At 46.7% G+C, this 23,846-nt stretch overlaps 1 protein-coding gene across 3 annotated transcripts in view; it reads right to left on the bottom strand.

The window, feature by feature from the left end:
- Positions 1-453: 453 nt before the first annotated feature.
- Positions 454-23,846, bottom strand: part of nr6a1b (nuclear receptor subfamily 6, group A, member 1b) — a 100,431-nt gene continuing 77,038 nt past the window's right edge. Inside the window, exons 3-10 of one of the 3 annotated variants that reach the window (XM_042060287.1) lie at positions 12,752-12,982; positions 9,154-9,209; positions 6,952-7,118; positions 5,261-5,488; positions 3,888-4,142; positions 2,939-3,060; positions 2,202-2,357; positions 454-1,196 (exon numbers count right to left, since the gene is read on the bottom strand). In XM_042060287.1, the coding sequence (XP_041916221.1) occupies positions 1,060-1,196; positions 2,202-2,357; positions 2,939-3,060; positions 3,888-4,142; positions 5,261-5,488; positions 6,952-7,118; positions 9,154-9,209; positions 12,752-12,982 (1,352 nt within the window). In that variant the 3' untranslated portion in view covers positions 454-1,059. The remainder of the gene's footprint in view (positions 1,197-2,201; positions 2,358-2,938; positions 3,061-3,887; positions 4,143-5,260; positions 5,489-6,951; positions 7,119-9,153; positions 9,210-12,751; positions 12,983-23,846) is intronic. The other 2 variants (XM_042060285.1, XM_042060286.1) reach the window with 2 other exon arrangements.

Consider the following 23,846-nt stretch of genomic DNA (forward strand, 5'->3'; position numbering starts at 1 on the left):
CGTTCTCACACTGTGCGTATTGCACTTTCTTGTCTCCCCGGCAACTGGCACACGTTAAGGTGGCTTACTGGGCCACAGTCTACTGGCCAAACAGTCACAGGACTCGTATGTTTGTTCCCAATCGACTAGTTAGTGGTCAAATTCACAGCGTCCTTCCAGAGCCCCTTTCCATCGTAGAAAGAAAACAATACTTGATTTTTTGGTGCTCAAAAAAAAAAAAATCAAACCTAAGAATAAAATGTCTTACCATCCACTCCCTTGCACAGGATTTCTTTACGTGGGACTGTAGAAAATACCTGTATTGTTCTCTTTAAATTAAACTAGCACTCGGAAATGAGAAAGAGAACAGCGAATACTCAATGTCTCTTGATATATGCTTGATATATATATATATATATATATATAGCATATAAAGTCCATAAACAAAGCTAAACTGCTTGCTGCAATTGTCAATATCTATGGACATTTTTGGTAGTTATGACCAAGAAATTAATGAATTAAAAAAAATGATGACAAGGTGCTGTCGTTTATGCACCAACTCCAAATATGTGGAAAATTCTACACAGGTAAATACGGCAATCAGCACCTGAACATGTAACAACTGAGGTAGTATATTTGGCTAAAATGTAGTTCATTCCTGCCCACGCATCACCAATCATGAGAATTAAAAAAATTTTGAGAGAGAATATCGGCCAGAACTAATCTGGGTGAAAAAAGAGAAATACTGTCTATGCTGTCAACATTTGATTTAACAGACTTGCGGTAAACTGCACTGTGACTTGCATTGTTTTGTGCATTCTGGAACAGAAGCATGTGCACAGCATAGAGAATCATACATTCATCTCTGTCGTGTAATAAATAGATATAGAGGACAAAAACAACATTGTTTTTTTTTTAAAAAAATTATGAAGGAGAGAGAGAAAGAAAAAAAAAAACAACAGCTGCTCGGCACATTCACACACTGGGCCGCAAGGGAGGGAGGTGGCTTGTCAGCATTGCCCCTCCCTCCTCTGCGGCTCTCTCTCCTCCTATTCGACGGTAGGTTTAAGGAGGCGTGGCTCAGTTTCCAGGAGCGGCTCGAGTGGTCAGGCCGGGGGAGGACACTGTGCTGAGATTGCTCGCGTTGGACTTGCAGGAGTGGAGGACGGCTTTGAACAGCAGAGGGAGCTGGTCCAGGGGGATGTTGACCATCTTACCTAGACATACGGGAACAGGACACGGTCAGAGAGGCCACAGAGTCTCCACTCGCCCTCATCAACCAGTTCTGTCTCATCATCCGCATGGAGTCAAATGAATGAGAAGAAGATAGACATTCTGAAGATTGACATTCTGAATAGCTGCAAGTAACACCGTCACACCACATCACACAGGCCTCGTAGACAGAGGAAGGCTTTGTCATAAGCTGGGCCATTATAGTAAAGGACTAGTATAGTGGCAGGCCTGAAGTAACAGGACTCATAGGACTAAAACTGCAGCCTTATGGGGTTAAACTGAAGTGTTCAGCCTTAGGATACTTGGATACTCATTACTGGAACATGCGGCCAAACATTTCTCCTAACAAGCTCATAAAAGAGTGTCAAATGACAGCCTAAACAAAATATGTGTCACATAATATTTGATGGCATGACAGTTTATCATGATGTGACATTCTTTTTTAAACAATTTCAACTTCTGGTATAACAAGACAGTCCAAGGCTAGATTGAAAACAAATTTTTGACAAGGCTTTGTACTAGAAGTTTTACTGTAACTAACTTCTTAATCATTGTACTTGGTTCTCCTTTTACTCTTTTACTGACAAGTTTGTATCGTTATTATTCCTTTCATGGTTCCTCATTTTACCCTGTTTTATTATTTAATTCCTGTCATACTGATTAATTATTCTATTATTAGGCAATTTCCTTTGAATTTGTTGATGATGAACATTCTACTTATTTCTCTTGTGAGTTACCCGTGTTCTGTGTTCAATCTGTCAAGTTACATAGACGTGATTATTTTGTGACTCTTTGTTAGCCCTTTATGAAGCCATGAGACAATATTGCCATTATCAACAATGTCACCAAAGCACTTTATATCACTGGACTTGACAGGACATGTCCTGTGGTTCTATTTGGATTGTAATTGGACCCTGTGTGTGTATATTGTCATTGGACCCTGTGTGTGTGTGTGTGTGTGAGGCTGTGGCCTGGCTATGGCAGCTCACCTGCGATGCAGCGGATCTCTGGCAGACACATCATGATCTCAGGGAAGCGCTTGGGCTGGTGTGGGTACTTGCTCTCGGTCAGGTCCTGGCACACGTACCAGTAGCGCTTGTTCAACTGCTCCACCTGGCCTGCGTTGGTCAGACCGGCGATGTCTGCTTGGACAAAAACACATCCAGTAAACACAGGGTTACTGAGCAGCCAAGGGAGACTCATTATGACGGGCCTAACAATTTAATGTGGCCCCCATACAGGTGACAGCAGTGGAGTTTGTGAGTACTGCCTGGTCACTTTGTTCATTCAGTCATTTAGTTCATGTCATGTCATCTTAACCAGGCTACCCCCCACACAGGCTTGGGGTCTATGTGTTTCTGTGCCTGTGTGTGTGTGTGTCCTTCACAGATTGTGTGTGTGTGTGTGTGTGTGTGTGTGTGTGTGTGTGTGTGTGTGTGTGTGTGTGTGTGTGTGTGTATATATATATATATATATATATATATATATATATATATATATATATATATATATAGACACACACATGTTTGAAATTGTCAACTGCTGATTACTTGTACCTAAGCAAAAAGCATCCCAAGGCTAGGAGCAGGACTTTTTAAGAATGTACAGTACATGACTTCCAGATCTGTGCTAGCCTAAAAGGGTCACATGGATGTGAATCTCCACAGCGCTGCTGACTGGCTGCTCTGTGTGGGTCTTGTTTGGGTGCTGGGCGGCCGAGGGCTACCTTGGTTGAGGAAGTTGATGGCTTTCATGCAGGCGTATTCCTCGTTGCTGATCTTCAGCTGGTGGAACTTGCGGAAGAAGTAGATGAGCCTTTCCATCACCTCCATGCTGTCCTCGCCAAACCTGAGTCAATAATCAATATCCAATTAAACTGCCAATCAATGAACCAATACATCAATAGGACGTTTCTCTTTAACATTGAAGCAAAATAGAAAATAAACATCTGCTGGCTGGCTGAAAAAGGGCTTTCATTGGCTGGATTGGGCTAGTACAAAATTGTTCAAGTCTGCCTAAGGGCAAATACGTCACTCTATAATACCTTGCAAACTTAAAAGAAAAAGCTTTCATCATGAGCATTCATCTACTAATATAAACAGTTAGTATGTTATGGCTGCTGAAGTGAACCCAAAGTTTAGTTTAGGGACATCATTGTGCACATCACAAACTGTCAAAAAACAGTAAATACTAAAAAGTCTGCACACTTCAAGTGTTTTTCTTGGTTTTATTTTGTCATGCTGTACAAAATTTCGACCTTCATCTAAAGAAGACAGCATGACAAAATAAAACACAAAAAAGGAAAAGATTAGACAAGTGTGCAGACTTTTAAGTATTTACTGAAGTGACACCAAACACAATATGTACCGGTATAATATGATGTTTATCGTTTTCTGGCATGCTGGTCTTCATTGCACTAGCTCATGACATACTGTGTGTGTGTGTGTGTGTGTGTGTGTGTGTGTGTGCATGCATGTGTGTGTGTTTGTGTGTATGCACGTGTGTGTGTGTGCGTGTGTGTGTGTTTGTGTGTGTGTGTGTATGCGCGGGTGTATGCACATGTGTGTGTGTGTGTGTGTGTGTGCACGTGAGTGTATGTCTGTGTGTGTGTGTGTGTGCACGTGAGTGTGTGTGTGTGTGTGTGTGTGTGTGTGCGCGCGCACATCCTGACTGACCCTTGCAGCTCCTCGTCGGTGGGCGTGTACTTGGTGGTGATGTGGGCCAGGTCTCCGAAGATCTGCGGGCTGTAGATGGTGAGGCTGGCCAGCAGGATGAGCTCCTGCCAGGTGGCGCTGAGCAGCCGCGTGTAGTCCTCGATGGGCAGCTCGCAGAAGAACGGCAGCTGCTTGATCCACGAGATCTGCCGGAAGAGCAGCTCGTCCGCCAGGCGGCACAGCAGCGCAAAGAGCTCCACCTGAGTCACACGGTACCTGAGAGCAGGAGTAGGAGAGGAGAGGAAAAGGAAGAAAGGAGAAGAGGGGAACAGGAGAGGAGAGGAGAGAAGGAGAGGAGAGAAGGGAACAGGAGAGGAGAGAAGGAGAGGAGAGAAGGGAACAGGAGAGGAGAGGAGAGAAGGGAACAGGAGAGGAGAGGAGAGGAGAGGAAAGGAGAGAAGGGAACAGGAGAGGAGAGGAGAGGAGAGGAGAGGAGAAGAGAGGAGAGGAGAGAAGGGAACAGGAGAGGAGAGGAGAGGAGAGGAGAGGAGAGAAGGGAACAGGAGAGGAGAGGAGAGGAGAGGAGAGGAGAGGAGAGGAGAGAAGGGAACAGGAGAGGAGAGGAGAGGAGAGGAGAGGAGAGGAGAGGAGAGAAGGGAACAGGAGAGGAGAGGAGAGGAGAGGAGAGAACAGGAGAAGAGAGGAGAGGAGAGGAGAGGAGAGGAGAGAAGGGAACAGGAGAAGAGAGGAGAGGAGAGAAGGGAACAGGAGAAGAGAGGAGAGGAGAGGAGAGGAGAGGAGAGAAGAGGAGAGAAGGGAACAGGAGAGGAGACGAGAGGAGAGGAGATGTATATAGAAGAAAATTAAATAGGGGAGGGTAATGAGAAAGTGAGGGAGTAAGGGACAGGAGAGAGAAAGTGATGAAGAGTGGAAAGAAGAAGAGAAGAGAATGTGAGAGGAGAATGCAAGCCTGGGAAACAACCGATGCACAGCCAGCTCCACTTCCCATGACACGCATAGAGTACAGGAGCCCAACTACATCATCCCAGCACAATGTGTTAGGCATTCAAAGCCTCAATAGCAGCCAAATCAATTGGATCAAATAGAAATATCCATTCATTTGATTTAAATGCTGAGTAATGTAATGACTCTGACAGTGATTCAGCTGAATGAAAGCCTTTGGCTTGAAACAACAAGAATCTTTATTCCGTGGTAAACAAGAATTTCCTTAGTTTATGGTATTCTTCCCCAGACCATACACATCTTAAAAAACGCACATTTGCCCAGGCCACAAATGAAAAACCAGGTGATCTTTGTTTAAATAATGCTTTGGTGGTAAATGCCATGTTGCCCCACACACAAAGACAGCAGCAGCAGCATCATCATCATCTCACCCTTCCTCGATCAGCATGGGTGTGGCTAGTGGTGCCAGGTCCTCTGCGGCCACCAGCTGGGACACCAGGGTCTGGGACTGGGGGTACAGGCTCCGGGCAGGAGTGGGCAGCAGGCTCGTCTGGGTGCTGTAGCCGAAAAGGTGCGGGAGGAACTGGTAGTGAGGGGGCACGGGGGTGCCCGCGTACTGGTCCCTGTAGGCAGAGTAGCCGTTCATCTCCAGCGAGCGGCTAAGGGGCCGAGAGGGAGAGAGAGAATCCATGAATCCATGAACCAACACATTAAATACGTTTCTCTATAACACTGAAGCAAAACAGAAAATAAACAACATCTGCTGGCTGGCTAAAAGGGATTTCAGTGGCTGGATTGGGCTGTTACACTGTGGTTAGGGAATGGTTACGGAGCTGGCTTTTATAACTCATCTATTGAACCTTTCTCTGTATTGCTGCTCAATGAGAAAAAGAAAGAGAGAGAAAGTGCACTGTGATAAGAGAAGGGTATTGATCTGTAATTAATTAATCTATCGAACCCATATGTGCAGTCAGTGATTTGGCAGCAAGTACATTGTGAATGAAAGCATGATGCAGAAGGCATAACAACTGTGAGCAGCCGTTTTCTCCACTGAGCACATACGCAGTGGCATACAAGGACAATTTATGGATAGGACGTTCAATTCAGCAGTGTTATGACTGAAGTTGCCATCTATTGTTGTGTTTAAACAATGTGTCAAGAAGCTGTCCTCCACTTCTGCAGAGTCAGTTTTGTTGGTGTTCCTCGGCTGATGTACTGTTGAGATTCACATGTACAGACGCGTTCATGTGAGAAAAACAATGCGAAAGAGAAAGGGTGAAGTGGGAGCTGCGGACTTCGGCACGTACTGGACATGGTGAGGGTGGAGCGTGTTGCTGTCCACGCTACCTCCCCCCCAAACGAGTCACTGAGCACAGGAGAGGTGACCCTGAGACGGGCTCGCTCAGAGGTGGCGGCCCGTTCGCCGCGGTGCTTATCGCCGCACGCTACTGCAGGAACGAAAAACACACCACTACGCGCCTCGGTTTCCGCGGCAACACACATTCTGACTGGCAGACGCCACAAAAGGCGACAAGGTTTTTCCAGAATTCTTTGGTTGCGGTGTCAGCTCCGAGGCGCTGCTGGTTTATGGGTGTGGTGTGAATTTGGCATTGGGTGAGGATCCCTGCTGAGGCCAAGGTGCACGTGCGTGGTCTCACAGCGCAGCGTGACTTGTCTCTGTGCCTTGTGGCCTAGCTATGAGCCCAAAGCCACAGCCAAACTATACAAAATGGCACATTGGCACAAAAAATGGACTATTTTTGACTAAATTGTCCTTTCTCCCACAGAAGGGAATATAGTAAGGCTTCATTCATTTCTCATGCTTTATCTGTTTACAGAATTTGAACTGAACAAGTATGAATGTAAGTTTCTTAGTGTGTCTAGAGAATTGTGCAATCCTCTTCAGTCTCCTTTTGACTTTTTCTCCTGTGCTTTTCCTTTCTCCATAAGTTTCTATTTGACCGTTCAGACTGCAACAAAAGGACAATGAGGAAGCCTTTCACAAGCCCACACAGGAAGATATTACTCATTGCTGCTGAAAGCATCTGAATGCTCTTGCTTTGCACCATTTTCTGTCTGTTGATATGTTTTTTCATTTCCCACAGCCACCTCAGCTCCTTACCTGGAGGACAAGGTAGAGATGGGGGAGGGATGGTTGCCCTCGGAGACGCCGTTGTCAGGGGAGCTGTGGTCGCTGTCTCCGTTATTGCTCCAGGTGTGTTCCGCCAGGCCGGCTTCCTCCTTGAACTCCTGACCAGTCATGATGCGCTCAATCTCCTCGTGCGAGATCTATGACAAGGGGAGGAAGAGGAGGATGAGGATGAGGAGGCAGAGGTTAATCTGGCTGTATTTCCCTCATCACTTACCCAGACAGACATTGCACTATTCAACACAAAAAAAACAATTAAGCCAGCTGCTTTTCTCCATTTTAAAACACAATATGCCTGGGAGGGCAAAACCTACTTTTTTACTGAGCACTGGCTATTCTAGCCTCGCTTCTTTTTACGGAGCACTGATTATTCTATCAGCTGTGGTGAGTTGTTGTTTACTGCCATTATTCCGTCTGAATTTAATGTTGAACAGGGGGGTCCTGGATGAAGTAGGGCATTTTGGCTACTCAGGGGGGTCCTGGATGAGGTTGGGCATTTTGGCTACTCAGGGGGGTCCTGGATGAGGTAGGGCATTTTAGCTGCCTCCCCCCCCATGGGGTTTTGGTTCATTGTACCACGTGGTGGCATGGAGCATCTTTCACAAGCAATCGATAGCTGGCAGACAATCAATACACAGCCACAAGTATTTGTAGGGACGTTAGAGTGGAGAGGAGAGGAGTCTCATTAGAAATAAGCAGGAGAATAAATAAAACCATTAATAAAGAGGATACTAAAGGAAGAGAGAGAGAGAGAGAGAGAGAGAGAGAGAGAGAGAGAGAGAGAGAGAGAGAGAATGAGAGTGTGTGTATGAGAGTGAGAGTGTGTGGGCAAGCGGTAGGGCTTGTGTGTGTGTGTGTGTGTGTGTGTGTGTGTGTGTGTGTGTGTGTGTGTGTGTGTGGGGTGCACGGGGAGTTGAACCCTGCCCTGCCGCCTCTACCACACACACTTTCTCTTGCTTCCCTCTGCTCTATTCTCTGGGCTGAAAGGCGTCTGATTACTTTCTCAATGCGCAGGCAGGCAGAATGAAGATTAAGACTAATGAGTTAACTTGGGCCGCGGATAATAAGGAACAGGCAAGGGCCAGGCAAGGGCCAGGCAAGGGCCAGGCAAGGGCCAGGCAAGGGCCAGCGCGTCTTTGTCTCCGAGTGCTCCGCTTTTTCTTTTCTTTTTTTTTAAGCAGCGATGCAAGGACACGGTTTGAGCGAGGCGAAGCAAAGCAAAGCGCCGCGAGGCCCATCTGAATGCTTCGGCTTGTTCGCCAAAGCTTTATGTGGGGAATGTTATCTAAAAAGCCATTCTGTTAACATTTTTTTAACGGGCGGGGGGGGGGGGGGGGGGCATAATATGTGGTATCGTGAGCACTGTGGAATGATTTCAGGCAGTTTTAAGAACACGAGACTGGCGCATCTCATTGCCGCCATCGAGGGGGAGAGTGAGGTCAGAGCAGTGGGGAGAGGTAAATAAAAGTGTTACACTTGTTGAAATCATACATAACTTGGCCATTAATGGATAACATTGTGCAGATGACTGACAACAAAGCCACTGAGAATGCTGCAAGCATGTTGGAGGCTTGGACGAGCAGGCAAGAGGCGGGTGGGGTGGGAGGGGGGGGTGGTGGTTGGGGGGCTGCGAAAGCAAAGCACTGTGCTGCCTGGTTTTTCCCTCTATCAAAGGCCTCCGCATTGATCTGATCAATCAACGTGGCCTTCATCGCTGTCTCTGAAGGCCACACAAGCTCCGTCGAAAAAATACAAATCGAAACACACACACACACACACACACACACACACACACACACTTTATTACTTTCTTTTTTCTTTCTTTATCTCTCTCTCTTTTTGTCTCGGCGCTCGCTGCCGTCAGACACCACTCGTGGCCAGAAGAAGACCGAGCGGAGAGACAAGAAGAGCGCTGTAGAGCTCGGCACAAAACCCTCATACAGCCCAGACACTTCAAATCCATTTCCCAAAGAATGTGTGACGTGCTCTTTTAGAAGACATGTTTGTCCATCTCTGCGCTTGCACTTTGTCGCGCTGTCTGAAAGGAGGTTAGGGAGGGGGGGGTGGGGGGGGGGGCGAGAGGGATACTTAATTGGAGGTGAAGTGAATTGACGGAGGGGTGAGGCGAGGAGGGAGGAGGGGGCTGCAGATATGGTGGGTGGGAGCAGAGCTTACCTGTACTGGCCCAATGCTTTTGTTTCTTCCACCTGGCATCCCATCCTCCCTGATAGCTGGAAGTGGTAAAGAAGGGAAAGCAAACAGAATGCATGGAGAACAGGAGTAGAGTGAAGGATGAACAGAAGGAGAGGGAGAGAGAGAGAGAGAGAGAGAGAGAGACAGGTATCGTTATGAATCAGATCAAAATATGATATATGATCAGTTCATCCAGCATACAAAGCATCAAATAAAAGGAGTTTCACTCAGGAAATTGAGGTGAGTATGGAATGACCCTCTTTTTCGACCCAATTTCAAAAACATATTCTTAACAATTCTTCAGAGTAATATTCATAACCCTTCCAGATCCACAACCTCCATCATTGCTGCTTAGATCATGAGGAGAAAAAAAGCTCTTGCAGAAACTATTGATGGAGCCCACATCATCAGTATAGGCACAGCTCCCTCTAGTGTTGAAAACTGACTATGCAGATGACCACACATACAAACTTGCATTACATTGAATGGACCTACATAATATGTGGATTCTAATAGTGAACTCCTCCAAGTAACTGTTTATTAACATACAGGGCACACCTTTAAATTTTCAATTTGACATCATAACATCTATGGGACTTGCGTAGAAATCTGGAGGCCTTGACTGAGTCTCAAACTGCATACTTCCATCAGTACACTGCTAGTATGCATCGAGCTCTTACTTACGTTGTGCCCACTTTTCGATGGTTAGTATTGTCCCAATATCTGTACTATATACTATACTATACTATATGTACTATATAACCCTGTGTCAGATAGATGTAATGCAGCTATATGTCAGCAGGGTGAGCCAGAGAGCATCATAATCAGATCCAGACACTGCACCCAATCCACTATCAGGACATCAAACATCTACCTACACTTTCATTTTGCCATTTTATAAATATTTATTTATAAATATGTCTTTATTACACCATTTAATAAAGACTTAGGCTTATGGACTATGTTTACATCCTCATGCAAAAAACATTCAATGCTATTTAAAATCAGAGGTATCAGCAGTTTTTTCTGGGAGTATTCACACATGGAGAAATAGCAGAAACATATTCTGATGAGGTACACATGGAGAATTTTAAAGGTTGAAACTAGCATTTCATCTAAGGGGACCACGTTGGAACCAAAAAGGTCATGGTGCTGCAACTCTGGCCAGATTGGGTCAAATCTAGCCTCTAGCATCTAGTTTTATTTTCTTAAAATAGAACACCTCAAAAATCTCACAAAAATGGGAGGGAATAAGGTGTGAGTGTTGTTTAATATTAATAATTATCTTTGGAATATGTACATCCTATTTGCATTCTCTCACACTTCCTGGGAAACTACCGTTAGTTAATGTCACTGGTTGAATATCAGATTAATACATGGTGACCAGTCCTTTTGGTTGGTGGTGATTTATTTGAGTCACTGAAACTGCATATTGTAGATGTGTTGACTGAATGTGGTTGTGGATTATAACATGGGAGGTAATCTGATCAAATAACAGAGGTGAGAAAATGGGGCATCACATTTCTTCAATCCCTGCTCTGGCCTCTGGGGGGAGCCGTAGGCCATGTGAATTGACTGAAAAAAATCAGGGCAGAAATTCCCACAAACGCACACATGTTTGCATATCTGTATGTGTATGTGTATGTGTTTGTGTCTATATGTGTGTGTGTTTGTGTGTGTGTGTGTGGAGAGAGAGTGTGTGAGAGAGATTGTGTGTGTGTCCTACGGGAATGCCTGTCCTCTCAAGGGGCAATGCTGCAGTGGTTTAAACTGCCTCAACAGAGAACAGCACTGGCAGTTTGTTTACTAGTTCAACAACAACCACAAAAGGGGAACTTCCCACGGGCTTGGAATCTCTCAGCCACACGCATCCCTGGCATGCCTGCACTACATCCAACCCCCTTCCTTTCCTTGAAAGACAGGTAGCTCTCGATGTACCACTGGTCTAAGTACACCATGGTCGTTGTCTTTTAATTGTAGCGTTCACACCTTAAGTGGATTAAGTTTGTTGCCTCGCCTCTGGAGACGACCGGGATGGGTACCTGCTGTTAGTGCATGTGAGTGAGTTTGTGTTCATATCTGATATGGGACGCATGCACGCTCAGATGTTGTGTCCTGATTTGATAGGGGTGGGGGTAGGGGTGGCACCCTCTTCCATTACTCTGCAGGCATAGATGCCTGATCACTATCGAAAACTTTACATATCACACATCTCTCTCTCTCCCTGCATCTTCCTCTTTCTTCTCCCTCTTTCTCCTTTTTTCTATGCTACCCCTTTTTAGTTCCATGTAAAGCAACTCATGAGCAAAATTGAACCGCATCTTTTAAATATATGAAGCTGCTGGGCCATTTCTTTACATTTCATTTTCATTTAATCAGGCCTGAGGGAGCGTGCTGTTGGTTGGGCCAGGCACTGAGATGGAGGGTGAAATTCGGATTACAGAGAGCGGCGTGTCGGATTGGCGCCTCTCCGCAGCCGAGACGCACCTGTCGGCGTTGATGAGGTGCGTCAACCGGCAGACCGTCAGTGCCCACAGCGGGCCTGGAGATGACAGGCCAGAACATGCGGAGTGAGGCCTGAAATCGCTGCGGAGGTGGACAGATGGAAGACTGTGTGGAGCTCAGGCTGATCTGTGCAGTCACATGGAGGGCAATCTTGCCACCCGAGAAAAAGGAGGGGTTTTGCTTATCGGATTGATCTATGCAATGTTTTTATTTTATCAATGTTTGATCAAACATTTCATGCGAGGAATCAGATGTTATCTAAGTTACTATAAAGGTGGGATGCAAAATTTATCAGTACACGTGTGTGTATCTATGAGTCTGTGTGTGTGTGTGTGTGTAAGATAGAGGACAGGAAAGGATCACAAGCAGTGTCCCTTTCAATGAGCCTCTGTGACAGACAGCGGAACTGATGTCAACCTGAGTTTCAGAAAATGAGAAAGACCATGTGATTTGAGTGTGTCTGTGTGTGTGTGTGTGTGTGTGTGTGGCGTCAGGGGTCTAGTATCATCCAATCGAGTAGATTAAATGTGACTGACTGCCACCCACAACCAAGCCCTCTCAGGTGTGTGTAGTTTAGATTTATCCAGGCCAACACCTGTCAGGCTGCATCATAATCCTCTTCCGAATTAAGACCCACACACACACACACCTGGAGGATCTGCCCGTAGATGGGCCCATCAGGTAAAGAATAATGCCTTATTTGAGGATTTGGTGTGATGCCTGGTGACATCTGTCCTCCTCTGGACGAACCTGTGATGTAATCTGTGCTGCGTGCTGATAGCCTACATGTGTCCTGCTGTTTGCTGCTGCAGGCTTCTTAACACTTCCTGTAGTCCCACAGCACGACTCTAATCTGACATGCTTTCAGCAGAAAGTAGATGTCCACTTTTTTACTGTTTTTTTTTTTTTTTCAAATCATCTACACCTCCCATACCTTCTATGTCAAAATATTTTTGACAAACTGTGACTTACTCGACTAACAAACGATGGCTTTCGAAAATGGCTTTAGCTCCATGATTGTACACTGGATGATTTTAGGCCCCGCTTTAAAAGAATGACTTCCGAACGGCCTTACCTTTGCGGTTCATGCCCATCTGCAGGCACTTGAGCAGGCGGCAGTACTGGCAGCGGTTGCGCTGCTTGCGCGACATCTCGCAGTTCTTGTCGCGGCTGCAGCGGTACACGCGCTTGTTGCAGATGCTGCGCTTGAAGAAGCCCTTGCAGCCCTCGCAGGAGATGATGCCATAGTGCAGGCCGGTGGCGCGGTCACCGCAGATGAGGCAGGAGCGCTGGTCAGCCTGATCATCTGAGGGAGACCAAAAGAGAGGAGGAAGAGCAGGTACAGAAAGAGAGAGAGAGAGGAGGATAGAGAGAAAAGAAAGAAATCAAGACAAATGAGAAAAGATACAGAGGCATTTAGTACACGATAACACCATTGAGTGGCATGTATACCCACATATAGCCATCAGGCATCACAGTGAGCACCAAAATGAGTCACCCCAGTCTAACCCAGAGCAGGCGCATTGCTGGGGCTGCATTCCCCCATCCTCTCCAATCCTGCCCTCTCCACCAGCCCCGACCTCTCTGCTCTGCTGCCCTGCCTTTGCCTCCATTTTGTGCCGATGCTGGCCGAGTCGCTCTGGGCGAAGGGGGGGGGGGCTGTCACATTGGATCGGGGGTGAGCGGGGAGATGGCGGGCCCAGCGCGGCGACAGAATCAGGCTGAGCGGCACGCTGCCTGGCATCTCGCGCTCGCCCCTGGACACGGGCACAGGGGAGAGTGAGGCATGAGGGGGGCGCATGGGGCCCAGGGCCAGAGGGGAGAGCAAGAGGAGAGGAGAGGAGAGGAAGAGGAGAGCTGCAGCAACCCTTCATGCCACCACACACACACACACACACACACACACGAACCCCAATGTGTGTATTTGCCATGATCGTTTACGTGCAAGTGTGAATCTGCAAGAATTCAGCTGTCAACTGCTGTTTTTTTCCCCTTCTTCTTTTTGCTCGTTCCACATTTCATGTGGCTGCTCACAACACTGCGAGCATTTTCACATGAGCAGCCACGTTGGCACGTTGCACATTTCCCTCCGGATTACTGCCCGCAAGGCCCCCAGGGGTGGCACCTAGAAATGCCACGACACAAGCAGCAGCTCCTGCCCTTCAGGTGAGTGGGGCAAATCATGCTGCGGAAGGGTCTCTCTCCATGTGTTTGTGCACCATCAGCTCCATGTGATGGCTGCAGGTGCTACAGGGCTGGTCCCAATGTTCAGGCCTTGCTTTAATTAAGGGCATTTTAAAGCACACTTGAGTGGTCAGGGTACCATAGCCACTAGGTAGCAGGTAGAGGCTTGGCTACTTAGCACAGAGTGGAAGTAGGAGAATGGAGAAGACACTCTGAAGGCATGGGCTGGGGTGGTGGTGATGCTGCTGCTATATACACATATGCATGGGCTGGGGTGGTGGTATACTATATGCATGGGCTGGGGTGGTGGTTATGGTACTATATACACATACAGTATGCATGGGCTGGGGTGGTGTTGATGCTACTATATACACACATATGCAGCGACTCTGTGATAACATCCAGCTGGTGTTAACTGGCTCAATCAGGGCAAAGGTCACTAAAATAAAACACTGTAAATGTACTTCTAAACGTGGAAAGGAACAGCATGCTTGAGGTTTCATCATGAATAAACACACAACCATACCTGTCTATGCTGCCTGCCAAGAGAATCTAACTTGCTCCAACCTACTTTTAAAAGTTTGACAATTCGCTCAGAAGCTGCTACAGCCAAGCAGAACGGGCCGCACGTCAGCCAGACCCCTGCCAAGCGCTCGGATTGGCATCCGTGGTCGCACAGCGAGTATTTGGCAGCTCCAGATCCGTGCCAACATGGGTCCTGTAACCAGGACAAGATGGCTGCCGAGAGCCTTGTTTCACTCCTGCTGTTAAAGCACCTCTCCATCCTCTCCATTTCCCCCCATCAGTCTTGGATAATCTGGTGATGTAGGACACTGGTGTGTGCATGTGCAGTTTGTGGATAACTATTCCCCTCACTGAAGTAGATGGGCTACCTGTGGTACTAAGTCAGTGCAGGAGATTATTTTATCAGTCTAGCACATTCTGGCACACATTAAATTATATTTGACCTCATTAACTTGATATTTTCACAGGTCCTTTAAAGGGTGGGATTTGGTAGTCAAAAATAAATAAGAAATTACGTCAAATTTAGACCTGTGTGTCTCTATGTACAGTGGGTTGCAAAAGTATTCAACACCTTTGAAATGTATTACCATATTACATTTTAAAAAAGGTACTTCAACCCCCTCTACTTAGGTAGCGGAGGTAAAACTCCTTTGGTTTAGCTGCAGGGACCCTCTCCATTGTAGCACAGACGTGTAATGATATTTTGAGCCTTGTCAGGGGCTTAAAGTGGTGATTTACTTTGATGTAGCAAGACTGCCCTCAAGGCCAGGCTATATGCTATTTTGTTGTACTTGTATATTCTGTATTTGTTATTTATTTATTTATTTTTATTTTAGCACGCAGGCAACATATTTAGCCTTCAGAAATGTGCTAAAGAATACATTTTCACAATGGAAATACTCAATACTGACTGGGGAATAAGCGTAGATACCTTTTCTAAACAAGAAAACGGTTTGCAGGGGTTGGATACTTTTGCAAGCAACAGTATCCAAAACAGTATACTTCAGCATGTGTAGCCTATTTTTTATTTATTTATTGGGGGGGGGGGGGGGGGGGAGAGCCGGGTCCCTATGGGCACTTGGGGTACGGACCATGGAGCCTCTCCCGCTGCATATCACATTTTCAATATGCACAGCAGTGCTTTAGGAATTTATTCAGCACAATGAAAACAAACTGTTTTTGTTGATGACATGCTTATTGAACGCAATTATATTTGCCTCTTTTACCATTTTGTAATTTCAGTTGTTTCCATTGATCTTGACTGAAAATCCACTCATCGGTTTAGATGCACCCTGTGAGCAGAGCTGTAGACTTGGGTGATGCAAATAAATGAATGAACGGTTGCTGAAGAGGATGAATACCATGCATACCAATTACTGCAGTCTTCAAAGGAACTATATTTAGAGCACATGTATGACAATTCCTCTGATGCCAATTGTGTGTGTGTGTGTGCGCGTGTGTGTGTGTGTGTGTGTGTGTGTGTGGTTCCCATCTTAATCACCCTCCACACTGGTCCACACTCTTTGGGGAGATGAAGCGGCTCAAAGCGTTGGAAATAGGAGTAGTGTGAATTCTTAAATGACATAATCCCCCCCAACCTTCCTCTGGCGTTTAAATCCTCCAGGCAGGAGTGGGGGAATTAAGCCCGGGCCTTGCGCCTCTGTTCTCAGACAGAATTAGAAAAATCTTCCATCCACCCACATGAGCACCAGCATCATCATTATCACAACCATCATCATCATCATCATCATCTTCGTCATGTAGTTTCTCACCCCTGCAACATTTTGACCCTTTCCCTATATTCCATGAGGGAGAAGGAGGGAGGAAGGGATGGAGAGAGAGAGAAGCAGGGAGAGCAGGAGAGAGAGAGAGAGAGGGATGAGCACAGTTGGACAGGAATGAAAGGGATGAGGGGGATGGTGCTAAACTCTCCGATGATTCCGACAGCACTATGTGTTCCGTGTTTCGGCCTTGCAGGTCAGTGAGCAGCTAAATGGGCCAGAGGATGGACTTGGTCTCTACAGGCCAAGCTAAGCCCAGCTCAGCTCATCACCCCGTACGTGTGTGTGTGTGTGTGTGTGTGTGTGTGTGGGGGGGGGGGGTTGTAGGGGTAGGGTGTGTGTACGCACATGTGCATGTATGTAGGTGTGTGTGTGTGTGTGCGTGCGTGCGTGCATGTGTGTAGTTGTACGTATGTGCAGTTTTGTGTGTGTGTGTGTGTGTGTGTGTGTGTGTGTGTGTGTGTGTGTGTGTGTGTGTGTGTGTGGGCGCGTGCATGTGTGTAGTTGTGCGTATGTGTAGTTGTGCGTATGTGCAGTTGTGTGTGTGTGTGTGTGTGTGTGTGTGTGTGTGTGTATGTGCAGTTGTGTGTGTGCGTGTAGTTGTGCGTATGTGCAGTTGTGTGTGTGTGTGTAGTTGTGCGTATGTGCAGTTGTGTGTGTGCGTGTAGTTGTGCGTATGTGCAGTTGTGTGTGTGCGTGTAGTTGTGCGTATGTGCAGTTGTGTGTGTGCGTGTAGTTGTGCGTATGTGCAGTTGTGTGTGTGTGTGTAGTTGTGCGTATGTGCAGTTGTGTGTGTGTGCTTAGAGGGTGTGGGGATAGAGATGAAGCTGGGAGCTCCGCTCTGATGTTCACGACACTACTGGGATCCCACTGCAGTCCAACCTAAGCACCATAATGCTGGGGAGGGTCAAGGAGTTCTCCACTTCCTGCCTACACCAATATGGACGACTAACATTCAGCTTACCAACACAAAAACATCCATGTGTATTCTTCTGTTCAATGGTAGCTAACAGGTGCCCTTAATAATGATCGATCTACATTGAAATGTTTCTCTGAGACATTCCTATGACCTTGGTGGTGAAAAAACGGATTGAAGAAGAAAAAAAAAAAACGTGTTTAAGTGTGCTTCAAAACACCATATATCAGTTTAGCAGAAGATGGAACAGCCACGTTCTACAGTGTCGAGCTGAAACTCAATATTGAGAGAAAACGTCCCCATGTATAACGTGCTGCACATGGATCTTACCACTGGTCGGTCTTTGTGTTGGTGTTTGGGGTGAACTCAACCGTGCCTGGAAATGGAAATGTGGTGTTATGTCACTTCCTGGATGTCATGACATTTCAGCCCACAATTGCACCACAGTTCCAAAGGTAAAGGCAGCACAAATGAGCTCATCAGGGAAGTTGAACCTTAACTTCAACATGGCCGAAAATGTACATTAAGATGGACCAATCCTTGAAGATTTAGATACCGCTGAGCTGTGAATGAAATAAGAAAAAAAAGACTTGCCTCGGTGGACATGGCTCATCCTTGAGCTGCTTTCCTCTGGCCATTGAAGAAGAAAAAAAAACCCTGGAGGTAAATTAAAACACTTGAGGTGGCCAAGAGGGAGGGAATAATGGTGCTAAAATGTGGGCCAGGTCGTGTGCCAAGGTTACCCTCACACTACTCCATTGTCCCAAATCAGCGTCTAATCACCTCACTCCATTTCCCCGAAAAAAGGAGAGGTGAGACCTCCACAAAGAGCGAGTGAACAGGATGGTGAGAGCGGAGGGATGACGCGCCGGCTCTGAAAGGGGCCTGGAGAGGAGGGACTGGGCGATGCATTGTGCTCCAGCACAAAAACACATCATCATGAGGATTGCAGACTGGGCACTGGTAGAAGTAAGACCCTGCCAAAGATCCGCTGGGGAGAATAGGGAAAAACCCAGCACAGCTTTTCACATGCAGATGGACCACAGCAGCTCCAGGTTTAATTCTATGTGAGGTGTGTGAGGGCAGGAAGGGGGAGGTCAAATAGGCACTGTGGTCACTGACCTTTACTGATACCTTCAGGGGAGATTAACAAACCAATATCTATCAATGACGGGGGAAAGGAGGTAGCAACAACAGCTGAAATTTCACTAACACACACCAACACTTCACCATGAGGCTACCAGACTATTACTCACATATAAGACACTCATGCCAAATGCTTTCCCAGTTACTACGAGCCTTTGGAAGAAAATAAATGTTTGAAAGCTATTGTGTATTAGCAACAGGTTTTTCAAACATGCACCAACAGTCAGGCGAAACCAGTGTATCACACATCAAACATTTACGGCAAATACCAAAAGGCTCATTCAGCTCTGTAGCTGCACTCTCTACACTACACTTCGCATTCCAACCCCGGAATTCCCACTGAGGGTTCTCTATCTCTGTGTTCATTAAGCTTTTGGAGGTAAAGAATTCATTTTTCAACACTATCACTTGCTTGCAGCACACATGCCCATTGATGCGAGCTCGCCTTTCCAATAGCAAATACCTAAATAGCTTTTCCTCTCTCCTGCCTGTGTGTGCAAGTTAGCAGGCAGGATTTCAATGGCTCTGAACAATGGATCCGCCAGCGCCTGTGCTTGCAAGGCAGCCGCACCGTTTTGATGACATGACTGACTCCATTGACTTGTTTTTTTGTTTAGTAAATCCCGCCGGTCACCCCCTCACATCCGAAAAGTAGCGAGCCCCCAGGGCTCCCCCATGTCCATCGCTTCCGTCCAGCGGGACACCTCCTCCACTCCCAGCCCCGGGGTGCAAATGGTTAACTATTAACAAAGACCGATTTTGAATGTTTTCCTACTAATTAAAATGTTAATCATTATGTTGTATAATTGACCAACTCATAAAGGTAAGGTAAGTGAGTTACAAAAGAGCTTTGCAAAATACATGTAATACTGGTGTAATAATAGTAGTCAAACTACTGCACTGGTAAAAGCTTATTTGGAACTCAAATGAACTTGAAATATACATTTACAGCAAATAAATACATTTAACAACATATAAAATTCTGCAGAGCTCTGTGTCTACCACCCTTTCCCTCTCATTCGTAGTCTAACAAATGGCCACCATGTTACCTTTCTGTGATGAATGTCTCACACTGACCACAAATCAGTGAGCCCATTCCTGCTCCCCCGCCCTCAGCCACACCACACCACACCACAACATTACCATCTCTAGTTTGGTGTGCTTTCAGGGCATCGCATTGCACGCACGATCCCATCTAACAAATTACACACAACCAACTGTGACGTCAGAATGTCCACATGGGAACATATCATTACACTGCACTCTGTGAGTGGTTTTGGGCCTTGTGTAAGGCTCGTGTGTGTAGAGGGAGAGAGGAGGTGGAGAGAGAGAGATAGAGAGAGATAGAGAGAGAGAGTGAGAGAGAGAAAGAGAGAGAGAACAGGGTCATGGTAAGGTCTTGTGACAGCTGTGTTAAATCACTGAGCTGTGGTCCAGTGTGCGAGGAGCCACAATGCCCTGGCCAGCACTCAACCTCATCTTGAACTCCAGGGGCGTTTTACAGCCCCTGCCCGGAGCCCCCTCCCCCTGAGCCCATTAAAAGGGCCACATTGTGTTCCGCCGGGGTCAGCCTGGGTGCCATACCAAACTTTAAAGCAATCAGGAAATGCAACTCAGGCATTTTAAAAGCGGCGCAATGAAGGGGTTCCGCATTTGGTGCGGCATGCCCCGTTTTGCTGACCTGGGAACGGCTGTTAAGGGGACAGATTCGCCAATAGTACACCACCGCTCAGGAGAATCAATAAATCAAAGTTTATCCAGTTTAGTGCGGACCAATCACACTTTTACATGAGCCCAGCCCGGGAACAAAGTGGCAGCTCGATAACATGCATTTGACAAATTGACCAAAAAAAAAGATATCATGAGATTTTAACAGACACAATTATACAGATATAAAGGGCTAAAACTACGTCATCTTAAATTAAATTTAAGCGCTCTGACTTTACACTAAAATGTCATGGCAGATGTAGGCTACAACCATGACATTCTTTTACCCTCTGCACTAATTTAAATGTCACACATAGAGAGTCAATGATGCAAAGCTGAGAGTCTCACTCAAACACGTGCCAAGACCTTTCCATCCCTTTACCAGAGGGCGATCTGCTCAGTCTCCCTCAATGCATCAGATAAAAAGCACATCACACAACCCTGCCACACTCCTACAAGAGTCAAAACTGTAAGGCTCTAGAGTTCGCTACACGCACTCTCCTGAAGGTCAGAATAGTTGGACGTCAATCCGCTCGCTTTCATCTCCAGCGTATAAGCTGGGTCTTCCTCGGGAGCGGCTGCGGCTCTCGTCTTAATCCCTTAGCTGGTGATCTCCGAAGGCCCTCGCCCAGAGATGCCACACAAAGGGACCTCATTCCCTCCCCGTCTCTCCGAGCGCTGTATTGGATTATAGGGCTCAGTGCATCGACTGGCCCCTGCCGTAAGCCGTATCTTATTAAGACATTAGCACCCGTGTCATTAGCTTTAACTGATTATGCCCAAGCTCCAAACGGCTCCAAACGTGTTAATGATGCAGAGGCCATAGATGCGCTGTGGCAGATTAGCACTTCAGAGACGTATAGCGCACAACACAATCTGTGCGTTTAGGACTGCTATCATCTCTGAGTAATAAGTACATTAAGAGTATTCTCATGGGTACAAACCAATGTTGCAATGTTGAACAGAGGCTTTTCTTTCTGCTTCTGAGAATTTGTAAAGAATTAAAAAACAATATTTATTTATTTGGATTTGGATTCTATTCCGATCTCAGGGAAGGTGCAATCTATGCATAGTCAGGCTGTACAGAGTTTGCACTGTGTACTGGAAGGCAGGATGCTCCATTTAATGCTGTTTTCTACCGCACGCTCATCCAAACTGCATGTTGACCCCCTGGCAACCTCTGACCTGAACCTGCGGCCACATGATCAATGCTAACTGAATAAGTAGAGGGCAAAGTGGGCATCACCAAAAACTAACCAAACATGACAGGGAGCTCAATTGATCCCTGGGTCTTGTAACCACTTATGGCAAAGCAGATTCTACACTTTGCATTCCAACCTCGGAATTCCCACTGAGGGTTCTCTCTCTCTGGCATGAGTATGTGTCCTTGAAGATGCGGCAGAGACAGTGAGGCATTATTTCCTGGCATTCCTGATCCTGACATTCCCAGGGCTTCTCCGCAGGGGAGATAAAGAGCCAGGAGGTTCAGAGTGACTGCCACGTCTTCATTTAGTCTATCAGCAAGGGCTCATTTTCAAATGAGGTCTCACTTCTCCAGCTCATTAGGAGCAACAGAATACAACCACTCAAGCTAAATGTACTAGCAAAAGGTCGATGATTACTCAATGGCAAAGTAGCACTATACTGTATTATCCAGTGTTAACAGTGGTTACATAACATCTGTACAGACAAAATGTTTAATTGTCCAAATGACAAGCTTTCATAAGTTGGCAGCCAGAAAACAAGCCAGTTAATGTGTCCCAAGCCAGTCCCTTTGTTTTAGTGTGATGATGACAGATGCTGGTGAAGGTGGTGGTGTGTTTGTGAGGGGGGGAGGGTGTGAGAACAGAGGGGGAGGGGTGGGGCTGCACTGAAGCTCTTCTCTCTTTCTTTCTCTCTCTCTCTCATAAAATAAAGCCTCTCTCTGATTCAGAAGTGCGGGACAGAGGAGAAGTGATGGAGTTGCCAGTAGCTCAGCTACAGGAGGGGAAACTATAGATAGATAGCAGCGGTGGCCAGATGAAAGCAGCCTCACTTATCAAAGCGCTTTAATATGTGATGAATTACAGTGAAACTGTGCTTCCCGTTTCTTTTCATGGATATTGATCTTCACACAGCCTCAAGCACACACACAAAAGTACATCTCTAGCTACCTTCCCCCTACACACACACACACACACACAGGAGAGAGGATTAAAATGAAAGGCTTACATTGAATTAACCCTTTATCAGCTGAGACAAAGGCCCTCATGTTGGCTGCTGCTGCAAAAGGTTATCAGGCAGCTGTGGAGCACACATGACCCAGAATGAGAACGGGGGGGTGGGGGGGTGGAGGAGAAGGTGGAGGTGGAGGAGCGGCTAAGCCAAGCAGCGGTCAAGATAAGTCAGCCAAGTCGATTTCCAACAAGAAGAATGATCTTTGCCCATTCACTGGACCCCTGGATCAGATTGTTAAAGGAAAATGTAATAGATGGGGATCAGATTTGTAAGTCCTGCTACAGTTGGAAGGGGGATGAGGCAAGCTCCCCTCCACTCCTCCCTCCCTCCCCTCCCTCCCTCATTTGCACCTTTGCAGAGCAGGATTTCAAAATTAACACTGGGCCGCATGCATAAGAAAGGCAGCTGAGGTGCTGACCAGAGAGGAGTGCAGAGGAGGGGGTGTGGGGCCGGCGGGGGCTGGCTGATTGAAAGGCGACTCAACACTGTCTTGCTAAACGGCTGCTTCACAGCACAGCGGCAGGCCCTCTTTGAGAGATGAGCACACATGGTTTTCCATTTACATAAAAACTAACAGAGCACAGCCAAACTATGCAGCAACTCCATGAGTCAGTCAAAAGAATGTCGACCTCGAAACTGGGGGAATGCAAAACCCCCCAAATATTTCCCCAACAAAAGATTGAGTATCAATACAGGACAACTTTAGAGGAGTAACCAGATTCCCAACACTCTAACCCCCCTTTTTTACGAAGACAGGAAATAGTGGGGACCAGTCATGCATATTGGGCAATCCCTTCATTCAAGTTGTTCTAGTGACGCCTGGTCTGGTATGTTCGTGTGGGTTTGTTTAGATGAGTAGATGAGAAGGGTTGACTTTCTAGGCCAAACCCCAACACAGTGCAAAACAAAGCTCTCAGCAGCGCCCATAACAACAGGAAGCAGAACAACCCAAACCAGCCCGAACCACACACACAATAACAACCACAGAAATGACAGAGGGACCGTCCAGGGCTGACCACAGCGTAGACTGGGCTGGGGTTCCGTTCTTACAGGGGAATGGTGGGATTCTGGGACGGGGCCGAGAGGAGCCAAGTGGTGTGGGTGTGCGTGTGTGTTTGGGTCTGGCCTCGGCCTCGCCTGGCTCTGGCTGCAGATGAGTGGGGAGGGAGAGGCTGCCCGCAGAGGGGTCCCCGGCGTGGAGATTTGGCCCAGCTGTGGGTCTCAATAAGCCCCGGGGGATTTTACAGTGCTCGGCAGGAGCACCCCGACCCCCACGGCAGCACATAAACACTGCTGCCAGCAGACAAAAACCTTTTCCAGATGGGCCCCAGCAGACACAGACCGCAAATAAACCTCCATGTTTCCCACTCGTTTTTACCCCCTCTCTCTTCCTCTATCTCTTTCTCTCTCTCTATCTAACACAGGCGATTACATCCTTGACGTGATTAAAAGAGACAAACGGCTGCCAGTGTGTACATGTGCTCACACACACACACACAAATCAACAAGTAAATCGCTTTGCCATTTCATAATTTCAATCACTCCAAAAAGTACAGCAATTACAGAGCAATGCTCTTCCTATTCAGATCACCACATGTGCCATTTAAACTAGAGCATCACATATCATAAAGAGAGGAAAGGGGGGAAAAAAACACTCTTTACATAAACATTTAGGAAATAAATCAGGCTTGATA

This window comes from Alosa sapidissima, chromosome 13 (genome assembly GCF_018492685.1).
Source record: "Alosa sapidissima isolate fAloSap1 chromosome 13, fAloSap1.pri, whole genome shotgun sequence".
Taxonomy (NCBI): Eukaryota; Metazoa; Chordata; class Actinopteri; order Clupeiformes; family Clupeidae; genus Alosa; species Alosa sapidissima.